This window comes from Pithys albifrons, chromosome 2 (genome assembly GCF_047495875.1).
Source record: "Pithys albifrons albifrons isolate INPA30051 chromosome 2, PitAlb_v1, whole genome shotgun sequence".
In the NCBI taxonomy this organism is placed as follows: Eukaryota; Metazoa; Chordata; class Aves; order Passeriformes; family Thamnophilidae; genus Pithys; species Pithys albifrons.
Genome location: NC_092459.1, coordinates 6812350 through 6825502, shown reverse-complemented (window position 1 = coordinate 6825502; position 13153 = coordinate 6812350). Strand labels below are relative to the sequence as shown.

General features: G+C 41.5%; 1 protein-coding gene across 1 annotated transcript; it reads left to right on the top strand.

The window, feature by feature from the left end:
* Nucleotides 1-425: 425 nt before the first annotated feature.
* On the top strand, nucleotides 426-12246 carry TDRD15 (tudor domain containing 15). Its single transcript, XM_071548275.1, has 3 exons — nucleotides 426-592; nucleotides 3624-3707; nucleotides 5881-12246. Exon 3 carries the CDS (start codon nucleotides 5883-5885, stop codon nucleotides 11838-11840), a length of 5958 nt encoding a protein of 1985 aa, XP_071404376.1. The 5' UTR covers nucleotides 426-592; nucleotides 3624-3707; nucleotides 5881-5882; the 3' UTR covers nucleotides 11841-12246.
* The last annotated feature ends 907 nt before the right edge of the window (nucleotides 12247-13153 follow it).

Genomic DNA, 13153 nt, shown 5'->3' with positions numbered 1-13153 from the left:
CGACACACACAGAGACACACAAACACAGACACAGACAGACACACAGACACACACAGAGACCCACACAGAGACACACAGACACACACACACAGACACACACACACAGACACACACACACAGACACACACACACAGACAGAGACACACAGAGAGACAGACAGACAGACAGACAGACACAGACACACACACAGACAGCCCCCTCAGAGAAGGGCACAATTCCACACTCAGCCCAGCCCACACCGCAGCCCGGACGGACGCGGGACTCGAACCCGCAGTCCCCGCGCGCCGCTCGGGCGGCCCCGCCCACACGGCAGGCGCGAAGCTCCTGGGCGGTGCCGCTGCGCACGCGCAGTCCCGGGCAGCGTGTGCTCCGCGCTCCGCGCTCCGCGCCGCCATTTTGCCCGTGGGGCGTGGGGGTGTTGGGGTTGGAGGGTCGTGTCTGTATCGTGGCGCACCCGCCTCTTGCACCGCGCTGTGCCGGGTGTGAGTGGTGAGGGAGCTGCGACAGCTGCTCAGAGGTGTTGGTCTTCGCTCTCGGGTCTCGCATCCGCCCCTTGTGATGCCGTGCCCGCCTCCATGCCGGCTCCTCGCAGGTGAGCCCGGCCTCACACAGCCTCGGGCAGGGCGGCTCTTTATCCTGTCCCTTCTGTCCTATCCTTCGTTGCATTTAAAACCCTTTTTGTTATGCCGTGAGTTGCATGTATGGTGGTGGTGCATGGTATAATGCGAGTTTTGATGACTGAAGCGTTGTGAGTAGAAATAAATGCGTGAGTGCTCCTGCTTAGAACGCAGCTGGCAGGTGCCACCTGTATGGTGTTTCCCTAACTGGGGTGGTTTTTGAGCTGCAGTGGGCAAAGGGTGGTCAGACCATGCTTTTAGGAGGGTGGATTCAGTTTAGTAATTTCGTTTTTTTTGTAATTTTAAGATTGTAGTTAAGTTAGGTGTGTTTGTTGGGTAGGGGGAGGATTTAGAGACTCATAGAATGGTTTGGGTTGGAGAGGACCTTAAAGATCATCCAGTTCAAACCCACCGGCAGCTTCCACTATCTCAGTTTGCTCACGGCCACATTCAGCCTGGCCTTGAACACTTCTAGGGATGGGGCATCCACAGCTTCTCCAGGCAATCTGTACTGGTGCCTTCCTGCCCTCATAGTTTAGAGTTTTTTCCTAATAGCTAACATAAGCAAGTGTCCTTTTTCCCATTTCTGACTCTTTCATGGAGCTACAGCAGTGATCAGCCTCACCAATAATGCACAAAATCACAAATATTTCCAGTTATAAAGATGACATTTAAATAACTTTGTAAATTTTTAATGCCCATTCTAATTATTTATCTACAATAGATTACTGAGGCTTGTACACTAATTGAGCCTAAACTGAATAAGGGAATATATAGCTTTGGAGAAATCACTCAAAGTTCTCAGAATGCCCTCAAAAGTTCATCAGGGAAACATTAAACTCTATTGTAAAGGGGAGGGCATGTTGCATTCTTGGTGTGTTTGGTTTAGCCCAGCATGAGCAAGCAGAAGCTTAATTGAAACTTAAGAATAGCTTTAATAAAGTCAACCTGTGAACATTTTAGTAAGTAAATCCTTGGAGGCTTTCCTTCTGCTTTGTTTTTGGTGGGCTTTTTTGAGGAAATGTTGTTGCCTAAACTGCTTTGTGGGGTCAGGTGTTCAGTTTGTTTTGTTCTTGAGCACAAACCCAATAAAATGTCTTGCCCCCAAGTTAAGTGTGATGCAAACTAGAACAAATTCGGGTTCAGTGTAAACAGCTCCAGCTTCCCAAATACCAGCTGCTTCCTGTGACCTCTGTCCAAGTAACATTTGAAGGATTTGGGGTTGGACTTTCAATTTTGTGATTTGTCATCATCTCTGAGTTTTTTCAGAACTGTTACTTAGCCAAAGTCAAAGCTTAAAAGACTGAATTTTACTTGTGTGTAAGTCACATTTTATTTGTTTCATGCTTTAAGTTTCCAGTAGTAACTCCAAGAGTCTGAATGTTACTGTGAAAACAAAATATGGTTTATTATCCCGTTAGTTTCCTGGTGTTTTGTGTGTAGTGTTACGGGAACTTAAGGGTTGGACTCGATGATCCTTATGGGTCCCTTCCAGCCCAGAATAGTCTGTCTGTCATTTTGTCTGTCATAAAATGTCTCTTTAAAAATGTAAAGCCATTCCCCTTTGCCCTATTGCTCCATGCTTTTGGAAAAGTTCCTCTCCAGCTCTCCTGTAGCCCCTTTAGGTACTGGAAGATGGTGTAAGGTCTCCCTGGAGTCTTCTCTTTTCCAGGCTCAACAGACCCGGGTCACTTAGCCTGTCACCACAGGAGGGTGATCCAGCCTTCTGCTCACCTTTGTGGCACCCTCTGGACTGCTGCAACAGTGTATATGTACATATTCATACATATATAGAATCATAGAATCGATTGGGTTGGGAAAGACCTCCAAGATCATCAAGTCCAACCCTTGGTCCAACTCCAGTCCATTTACCAGATCATGGCACCCAGCGCCACGTCCAATCTGTGTTTAAAAATCTCCAGGGATGGTGAATCCACCACCTCTCTGGGCAGCCCATTCCAATGCCTGATTACTCTCTCTGGAAAGAATTTTTTTCTGATCTCCAACTTAAATTTCCCCTGGCAGAGCTTGAGCCCATCGTGCCCCCTTGTCCTATGGGGCTGAAGGGAAGTTATAGCCAGGTGGGGGCTGGTCTCTTCTCCCAGGCACTCAGCAATAGGACAAGTTCTAGACAGTGCTGAGGTCACCTCTGAGCTTCCTCTTCTCCAGGCTAAACAACCCCAGCTCCCTCAGCCTCTCCCCATAGGGCTTGTGCTCCAGTCCCTTCACCAGCCTTGTTGCTCTTCTCTGGACCCGCTCCAGCACCTCAATATCCTTTCTGAACTGAGGGGCCCAGAACTGAACACAGTACTCAAGGTGTGGCCTCACTAACACAGAGTACAGGGGAAGGATCACTTCCCTGGTCCTGCTGGTCACACTATTTTTGATACAGGACAGGATCCCATTGGCCTTCTTGGCCACCTGGGCACACTGCTGGCTCCTGTTGAGCTTCCTGTCAATTAGTACTCCAAGGTCCCTTTCTGCCTGGCTGCTCTCCAGCCACTCTGTGCCCAGCCTGTAGCGCTGCAGGGGGTTGTTGTGGCCAAAGTGCAGGACCTGCACTTGGCCTTATTGAACTTCATCCCATTGGAATCAGCCCATCTCTCAAGTCTATCCAGATCCCTCTGCAGAGCCCTTCTGCCTTCCAGCACACATGTACACATACACATATATACATATATGTATGTCTATAACTGTATAACACCATAACATCCTCCCTGTCCTGAAGACCTCAGAGTTGGCTGCAGAACTGCAGGTGGGGTCTCAGTAGCACAGGGCAGAGGGGCAAATCCCCTCCTTTGACCTGCCACCCACTGTGCTTTTGATGCAGCTCAGGATACATTTGGTGTTCTGGGCTGCAAGTGCACAGTGCTGGCTAAGGTTGAGCTGTTTCTGGGCAAACACTGCCAAGAGGTTATCCTCAGGGCTGCTTTGGATAAGAGAAGTAGTAAAGGAGTTTCATTTAGATATATTTTTCTAATGATTTTCTACCATCTTTTCTTGTAGAGGTTTGCAGAGTTGTTAGTAAGTGGACTGCATTTCCTTTAGAAGGTGTGTCCTCTGAGTGAATAAACCTTAACTGGTGGAAAGGTGAGTAAAAAGCAAAAGGCCATTTTGTAAACTGTAGAAATGGGGTTGCTGTTATTTGGGCCGTGGTAACAGGCTAGCAAATGTTGATGCACAAATTATTTATATGTTTATGCAAGCAGTGCTTCGTTTTGGTGAAGGGAAAAAAAAAGGACTCAGAGCATCAGTGATGGCCCTTCAACAGTTTTATTATCTGTGTGATGAAGTGCTTATTCCAGGCAGACAGAACCCTTTGCTGAAGACTGTTTTCTTTCACTAAAAAACCCTCAGAATTTAGCTTTGTATTACAGGGAAAAGTGGGGAAAAGGGCCTTGCTGGAGCAGGTGTTTGTCAGATCTGGGTTTAGTACTGCTTTTACTCAGCGTTTTTTGGTGTCTGGTGGTTTGGGGATTTTTTTTTGTTAATTTTATGTGTGATTCTTTGTCCTTCTGCCCTATTGCTTTACAGTAAGAGTGTTCATTTATTTACTAGTGTGGTTTTTTATTTTTTGTGGAACTAGAATGATGGGGTTCAATATTTGTTCTGAGGAGAGCTTGTGTAATCACTTCATGTATGCTTATGATGAAAACTCAAATGGAAGTTCCACTGAAGATTTTTTGAGGCTGAGGAGGATCTTGCCCTAATAACTTGTAGTTGAAACTGAAAGTTTAACTTTCAGCTTTACAAAAAAATTCATAAAATAAGGTTTCTGTCCAGACTATCCTTGTGTGTTTATCCACTTTCTTTGCGTTTGATGTTGTGTACCTCTAATTACTTTGTTAGAACAGAGGTTTATTTAATGGAATTGCTTGATGAAATTATGGTCATGCAGAGTCTTTTCAGACAGTTTGAAATCACAGATGCATTGAATCTTGACATGTGTATGGAGCTGGAATCAGAGCTTGAAGTCCAGATTATAGATAAGATCAAAAAGGTATCTGAAGAATTTGAAGATACTTAAACTGTCAGAATTGGACTGTTGAGACAGTGCAAAACACAGCTGGCACAACTGTTGCTTGATGGGAGGTGCAGAAGCATTGCACATAGATGATGTGCTTGGTATGTCCTTGCAGTTACAAGAATTTAAAATGCACTATTGCTGTAAGTGATAGTATAGAGAGAGCCAGAGTAAGTAAACAGTAAAGCACAGAGCTATAAAAGATGTCAGTGATTTGAAGAAGTAATTTAGGTAGAAAAAGCAGAGTGAGTAGAGGGTGAGTCCTTGGTCACTGACACATTAAAAAGAAAGAGAAACAGACTGGAAGTACTTTTGCAGGTAAGATCTCCTTGTAACTGCAATTCCAGTACAATAAAACACTGAGTTGCATCTCCTTTGGAGAGATTTGCAGTTAAATTTACTGGATGTAAGTAGCAGTTTTGAGATGAGCAGGCCTTACATAAACAACATGAATTGTTTTCCACTCCTTTTTTTTTTTGAGCAGACATACTTTGAGAAGAAAGACAGTCTTCCCACTCATCTGTCCTGCCATATTCTGCATTCCTGAAGGTCGATTAGGTCCCTTCTCCCAACAGTTTTCTGATGTAATCTTAAATTCTCTGTGTTATTCTGGGAGCAACTTTTTGGTTAGAAATGAGTCTGTCATGATAAAATTAGCCTGTGGCCCCAAGAGTGAATCCAGAGGTACCTCTTTTTGTGGTATCTGAGCATGTCTGTACAAAGAGAATTGTGTCAAGTGTGTTGTGTGTGTGTGTGGCTTGGCTTCTCGAACGAAGATTTGGGAAGGGCTGTCCCCACGTGGGTGTGCCCTTCCAGCCTGCGCAGTGGATTTTAGGTGAGGCTCAGCGTGCGCAGAACTGGCCCCACCATTTAAGTCCTGAGGTTCATCTGCCACGGCCGAGCGAGCTTGGACAGTGCCAGTGAAGTCCTCAGGACTAGAACCTACAGCACCCGGCATTTCCCAGGAGGTCTCCCATCCAAGTACTAATCCTGGGCTGACCCTGCTGAGCTTCTGAGATCTGATGGGATTGGGTGTCAGGGAGGCATTTACCTGTCAAGTGTATCCCAGTTGCATAAAACATGACATTCTTAAATGTTTAGTATACATTTTAACCAGAATTTTAATAATATGCTATTAAAACATTTTGAAAACAAATGTCATGTAAGGAGTTTAGTTGCAAAGGAGAAATGCAGAAAACCATCAGGCCATCAGGATGATCATACTCCTTTTCTTTGCAGACATGATAGAATCTCTGACTCCTTTACCAGACCGAGTGGATATGAAATTGAAGATAACTCACGTAGAATGCCATCCGGAGTGCTTGTTTATAATGTTCCATGCTCAGCACAGTGCAGGGTGTGAGCCTGACTATTGCATACTACAAAATGAAATACAGCGTGTGCTCAAAGTAAAAGCGAATGTTTCCATTGGTGGATCTTGTTTGGTGGAAGACACAGAAGGAGAATGGCATAGAGGAAGAGTTCTGGGAAAGAGAGAGAATATCTGTGAGGCTTATCTTATAGACACTGGATGTGTGATGGTGGTTGAGGAAACACACCTTGCTGCTGCTTGTGATGAATTGTTTCAGCTGCCACCAAAGGTGGTGTTGGGTGTTTTTGCAAGTGTTCTTCCTCTTGGAGAAAAATGGGGTCCAAATGCCATTAACTATTTTTCATCTCTGGTAGGATTACAGATTACAGGACATGTGAAGGCTGTTATACCACACCAGCTGTTTATTCTAGAAGTGCCAAAGATTATTGCTGATGTTCTTGAACTGCAGTTAGGTAGATTTATTGATGGAGATTCATTTTGTCTTATTGTAGAAACTTTAAGAGCATTGCCTGAAGGAAGGGTTTGTAGGAGAATGCCACAACTGTTGAAACAGAACTTTTCAGTCAAGGAGTTGCTTACCTTAAATAATTCTGAGAAACCAACAGATTTTTGGCATGTTATAGATGAACTTTTTCCATGTCTACCTGTTGGCAATAAAGAAAATGTAAAAATAACTGGTGCAATAAGCCCAAATAAATTTTATTGTCAGATACAAAAATGGCAGAAAGAGCTGGAAGATTTGACAGGAGCTATGCATTTGTACTATGAAGCTCTCACTGGAGAAAATACTGCATCTTGTGATAGTTTAGGGCTCCTTTGTGCTGCCAAGAGACAAAGCGGGCAGTGGCATAGAGGAGTGATAAAACAGCTTCTCTCTGGCCATGTGGAGGTCTGGTTTATGGATTTTGGCATTACTGAAGCTGTGCCACCTAGTTCTGTTCACAAACTTGGAGCGGAGTTCATGACATTACCAATGATTTCGTTTCCATGTGCACTGTCTTGTTTTGGTAAACAGGATGAAACAGTAATAAAAGTTCAGCTGAGAAAACTTATGCAGGCCTTGATAGAACAAACTTCTGTGTGTGTAACCCTTGATTTATACAATAACATTGAACACTTGTATTATATTACGCTGCAAAAACAAGATCTTGGAAGTAATGCTAAGCATCCAGAAAATCTGAATGAGGCAGCTGCATCATGTGGCTCACTTTTGGGAACAAAAATTACAAGTATTGCTGAAAACTGTAAACGATGTCCTAAGAGATACAATTTGCTTAAGAATTATACTGTAAATAAAGATAGAAAAACTTCCTTACCTGAACAGGATAGTTCTTTCTCCAGCCACTGCAAAAGAGAAGAGATGCAAATAAATTATTTCTATGAAGCTTTTGTGGTACATATAGTAAATCCATCTGACTTTTGGATTCAACCTTGCAGATACAAGAATGCGTTTCAGGCCTTGATGAAAAATATTGCCTGTGTGTACAGTCACTGTGGAGCTGATGAAATGGTCCTTAAAGAGCCAGAACCGGGGGTGCTGTGCTGTGCCCGGTATAGCAAAGATGGGTGTTTTTACCGGGCTGTTGTCACAAAAGTGCTCTGTGTAAACATTACTGTTAAGTTTTTGGATTTTGGAAATACAGATACAGTACCCTGTCATGATGTGAAAACATTGCTTCCTGCATTTTCTGACTTACCAGCTTTAGCTATGTGTTGTTCCCTTGCTTGCACATTTCCCACTGATGGTGTGTGGGTTAAAAAAGAAACCGATTTCTTTAAAAGTATAGTGCTGAACAGAAAACTGCTGCTTTATGTCATTGGAAAGGAGAACAACAAGTACATTGTTAATGTGCACTGTAACGGTTTGCATCAAGGAAATGTTGCCATGTATATGATTCAAGCTGGGTATGCTGAATACTGGGAAAAACCACCAGGTTCTGTTCTAAAGTCAGCAAGAAAACGGCAAAACTGGAATTACATCAACTGTAAAAAATCAAAAATCAATGCAGTGAGCACCAGTAAAAGCAAGGTCCCTGGAAATGGAGACATACTTCAGAAGAAAAAATCAAGTGTGTCTCCAATGCCTATAAAATCTGTTTTGCCATCCTGTTTTGGAGAAGGTACTGTCTCTAAAATGCATAAATCGGTATGTGAGGGAAAATTATTTTATAAAGAGTTTCTTTTTAAACCGGGAGATGTTTTTGAAGTGGTGTGTTCTTGCTTTTTTTCCCCATCAGATTTTTCATGTCAGTTGCAAAGCAAACTGCCAGAGCTAAATAACTTAATGGGACGAATTCAGGCTCGCTATAAAGATCATACCAATCCTTATAAAAGTGGGCAGGTTGCCTGTATTGTTAAGTACCCCAAAGATGGGAAGTGGTATAGAGCAACTGTTGTGCAGCAGGTATCCAAAAATGAAGTTGATGTGGTTTTTATAGACTATGGTTATCGTGAAAGAGTTTTACTTAAAGATCTTCAGGCTGTTCTTCCAGATTTCCTAACGCTGGAAAGTCAAGCATTTCGGTGTGGACTTAAAAATGTATCCCTACAGACTGATTCACTTAGTTGGTCTGAAGAAGTGCATAGGCAATTTGAAGACTTCATTTCTTCTTCTGGAGAACCACTGACTTGCATAATTTACGCTGTTGTTCTTGTGAGCCCCAACTGTTTATGCAATGTTGTTGACTTACGGACTCCGCGTATTAGTGCAGAGGAATTCCTCAGAGAATGTGGTCTCACCCAGTCTGAATGTGGTGAACTGAGAAACCTTGCATCTTTGGGTTCTCTGTACAGTTTTTGCTACTCATCTTTTGATATAAAAATTGGAAGTGAGGAGGAGGTTTATATAACTCACATAAATAGTCCTTCAAAATTCTATTGTCAGCTTAATCGAAACACTGAAACTGTGGAGGCATTGATGAAGAGGGTTGGGGAGATAAGTAAAATGTCAAATAACGTGAGGTATGATACCAGCAGAACACGATTATTTATAGCCAGATATTTTGAAGATGGTCTGTTTTACAGAGCTTTGGCTTTTCCTGTGGAATCGACATCCTATCTATATGCTAAATACGTGGATTTTGGAAATAAGAGTATGGTAGAGAGAGACCAGTTGATACCCATTCCAGACTCTGCCACTGACTTATTATTCACACCCATGCAAGCTATTAAATGCTATCTCTCAGATCTTAGGGGGGAAAATATTCCAGCAAGCATTACTAAATGGTTTGAGGAAAGATTCCTTGGTAAACTGCTGAAGGCTGTAATTTTATCCAGAGAATCAGATGGAAAGATTGTTGTGGAGTTGTATGATGGAAAGCTCAAAGTAAGTCAAAAACTTAAAGAAAAAATATCAGAAGAGTTGTCACAGAAAAGCTGTATGTTACAATTTACAAGTAATGAAGAAGTGAGATGTCACATGGAAGATGAAAAGGAAATTAATAAAGTGAGTGTTAAAAATCCTGAAATACCTACATTGAAAACTGAAGTGAAATGCCAAGTATATGATGAGTTTTACCAGACAGATACTGGAGAGAATTGTGGAGATGAAGGGCAAACTGCATGTAGCACACCAAAATTGTGTAGTGGATCCTTAAAACATCAGACTTCACAGGACAGCAGAGAGCCAGGATTTAGAGATACTTCTGCTGCTGTTCTACAGAACAGAGACCTTCTGATTGGAAAACCTGCTTCTCATTCAGTCTCTCATTCTGCTTTAACTTTGAAGGAAATAACTGTAAATGCTCTCTCTGAATCTCATAATGAAAGACTAAGTTGTACAGGTCAGCAGGAAAGGAGTAGTAAAAATATACCTACGTTAATCAGGCTTCCTAAACGTGATATCCTGGTGAATACTGAAGTAGGAGCTTACATTTCTCACATGAATAGTCCATCAAGTTTCTATGTTCACCTTGCAGAGGATGAAAACTTAATAATAAAACTAGCAAATGATTTAAATGAAAGCTTGGAGAATGGAGGTCTGGAAATTTGCTTAGATGAGCTCATGGTAGGAGATCTCATTGTTGCAGAGCATGAGGCCGATTGTTTTTACTACAGAGCAGTTATTAAAACTCTGAAATCAGGAAACTCCTTTGAGGTAGAGTTTATTGACTATGGTAATGCTGCAGTTTTAAGTTCATCAAAAATCTGCAGGATTCCAGAGAAGTTCTTAACTCTGCCAAGGTTTAGTGTTCATTGTTTCCTTAGCAGTGTAAAAAATATTCCTGGTGAAAGCTGGACTGAGAAAAGTGCTTCTTTTGCAAGAAAAGTAAGTAATAAGCCAGTTACTTGCAAATTCTTAGAGAAACATGGAGAGCAATGGGAAATAGATGTAATTTGTGATGGAAAGTCTATGTCTGATGACCTTCTGCAGGAAATAGATGGTTCAGGGTGGCAAAACACACAAATGTGTCATTGGAACAGTAGGCCAAAACAAAATGGTAATGATCAAGATAGAAAGTCTAGGAATGGTTCGGGTGGTCAAAATAAAACTGAAGCTGTTAGGATGAAAAATACTTCCAAAAACCCTGTAAGTATCCTTCATCAAGTTATAAATTTTGGACAAGTAGAAGCAGCAGAAGTGGTTAATATTTCAGAGACTGGAGAATTTTACGTACAGTTAGTTAAAAATTTGCAAATATTACATGAGTTAAATGTAATGCTTGACAAAGAAGCACAAAAAAGTGATTTGCTTAAAGTGGATGACATAGAAAAAGGACTGGAATGCATGACACAATCTGAAAGGAACTTTAAATGGTATCGATCGGAAGTGATAGAGAAATTTGTCAGGGAGAAGTTAATGCTGGTTTTTTTCATGGATTATGGCACATGTGAAATGGTGTCCTTAAATAATGCAAAGATGCTTAGTGATGAGATTAAAAGTTTTCCTAAACAAGCTGTGTTTTGTAAATGGATTTGGTTTAAGAACCTGAAGAAAATTCAGTTTGATCATTTATTAAATGCATTCTTGGACTGTGAAATAAGGATCTTGTTTTTGAGATATTTGAAATCCCCTGGTATCTGGGAGGTAGATGTTTTGGTAGGGCAGGTTATGCTTCAGGAGTATTTGAATCACTTCTTAAATTGTCGGACAGTTGTTGGACCAGAAAAATGCACTAATACAAACTCTGAGGAGTCATTCAAGATAAATTCAGTCATGTGGATGTGGGTGCGAAGTGGCACAACATATCCTGGGTTTGCAATTGTAGTTACGGATCCTTCAAACTTCAGCATCCAGTTTGAACTCTTCTTTGGTTGCGGGCGAAAGTTGTCCTTGCTGCTCTCTGACCTTCCTGACAACTTGCCAGCTCTGCCTAAAGAACATGTGAGCCCTGGTGCCGGCTGCTTGATCAAGTTTGGACTGAAAGCAGAATGGTACAGAGCAGAAATTACTGAAGTAACAAGTCAGTCTGTTGTTCTTACATTTATAGACTATGGCTTTCTGAAGAGCATCGCTTATTCTGATATCCATAAACTTAAAGTCATTCCGGAAAGTCTGCTTTACTTCCCACGCTTGGCACACTCTTGCTGTTTGCATGATACAGTTCCTGCCAAGGAGGAACACTGGAGTGATGAAGCTATAATTCTGTTTCAGAAGCTTCTTCTTAAACCTGTGCTGATAGTTCATTTTATCCACTATGGCTCTGAAATGAAATTAGAGGTGGATCTTCTGTACGACAACAGCAGTGTAGGTGAAGACTTAATTGCTGCAGGCCATGCAGTTTGCTCTCAAAGTAGGTGCTGCCCCATTGTAGTTGACAGTCTTAAATCAGAAGAAACAGATTTGCAGTCTCTGAATTCCAGTAACTTGTGCTTCCTTTGTGAACCAGATTATGATGAAAATTCTGATTCTGCTGACAGAAGTTAGACAAAGAAGAAAACCTGTCTGAACCATAGAACTAGAAATAATAAGGTTTCAAGTAAGGAAATCTAGTAAAGTGGCTGCTGGAGTATCATTAACAAAGGTTCTGAGTTCACACAACACTGAAAGAAAATTAAAAACCTGCAGAAGATGGACAATACAGTGAAGACACTGGGATTTCTTCTGTATTATGATGATAAGAAGCACTGTCTGAGCCTTGTGATTCTGATGTTCTGCAGTCTGGGAAGACAGTGTATGAAGATACTGTCAAAAGAATTAGTCGAATAATGAGGGTACTGCAGCTAGGAAGGTACTACCTCAGTGAAAAAAAATGCAGATACCACTCTTGGTATATATTTATTTACACAATTGTATCACTGGCAAACCTGTCAAGATGCTCTTGCAGTTTTTTTTTTTTTGTGTGTGTGTGTGTGTGTATATATATATATATATGTATTTGTAAAACTTTACTTGCTGGAACATCTGTTTTACAGTGGTGGTGTGTCTTCCTTGTTTTGGATGTTCAGAAAACAAAGATGCCAAACGTATCCTTCTCTTTGTTTCTGATTCCAAATTTTCCATGTGAGAATAGTTTCTGTCATTAGGAGAATGTTTGCTAATAATAATCCAAAAACCTGGATCCTCATTTATGAGACATGCATTAAGTTTTGGCAGTTGGCTCTTGGTGTACAGATGCCATTGACGCAGCTTAAGGTTCTCTTGGTATCTGAGTTGTGTCCCAGTTGGGGTTGTTCATTCTTCTGAGTGTGTTGTGTTCCACTGATCTCTCTCCTTCATCTTCCTCTCTGTCTGTCAGAGTGAGGAAAGGAAGTTTTCTCCATCACTTTGTCAATACACTGTCAAGTGAAGAAAATGTTTGTATCTTAAAGGGAAATATTGAGAGCCTTTTCTTCCTTTCTTTGTAGAAGGAGGAAATTTCAAAACTGAAAAGTGATTGTATACTGTATATGCCTTACAAGGTTAGAGTTTTTTTCAGTGTCCATTCTGAGATTGTAAGCATTTGTCATATGTTCTTCTGATTTATTATTTTGTTTTTCCCTCACCTCTTTCCTCAGTTGTTTGGACAAAGATAAAGCAGGAAGAGGCCTGAAGGATAAGGGGTTTTCTCTGTATACCTTGTGGTTGTTTGTGAATTTCAGTGAGAAAATAAATACAATCCGAATGACAGACAACATATCTAATATCATACACAAGCAAACAAGATCTAAGACCACCCAACTCCTTGCCTGCCCCCCCCCAATCATAATGTATTTCATTAATGTGACAATCTGAAAGCTCTATCTGGAAAGCAGAATCTA

Bases quoted from the DNA above. Each gene is read 5' to 3' on its own strand.
- TDRD15 (XM_071548275.1), top strand. From the start codon at position 5,883: ATGATAGAATCTCTGACTCCTTTACCAGACCGAGTGGATATGAAATTG.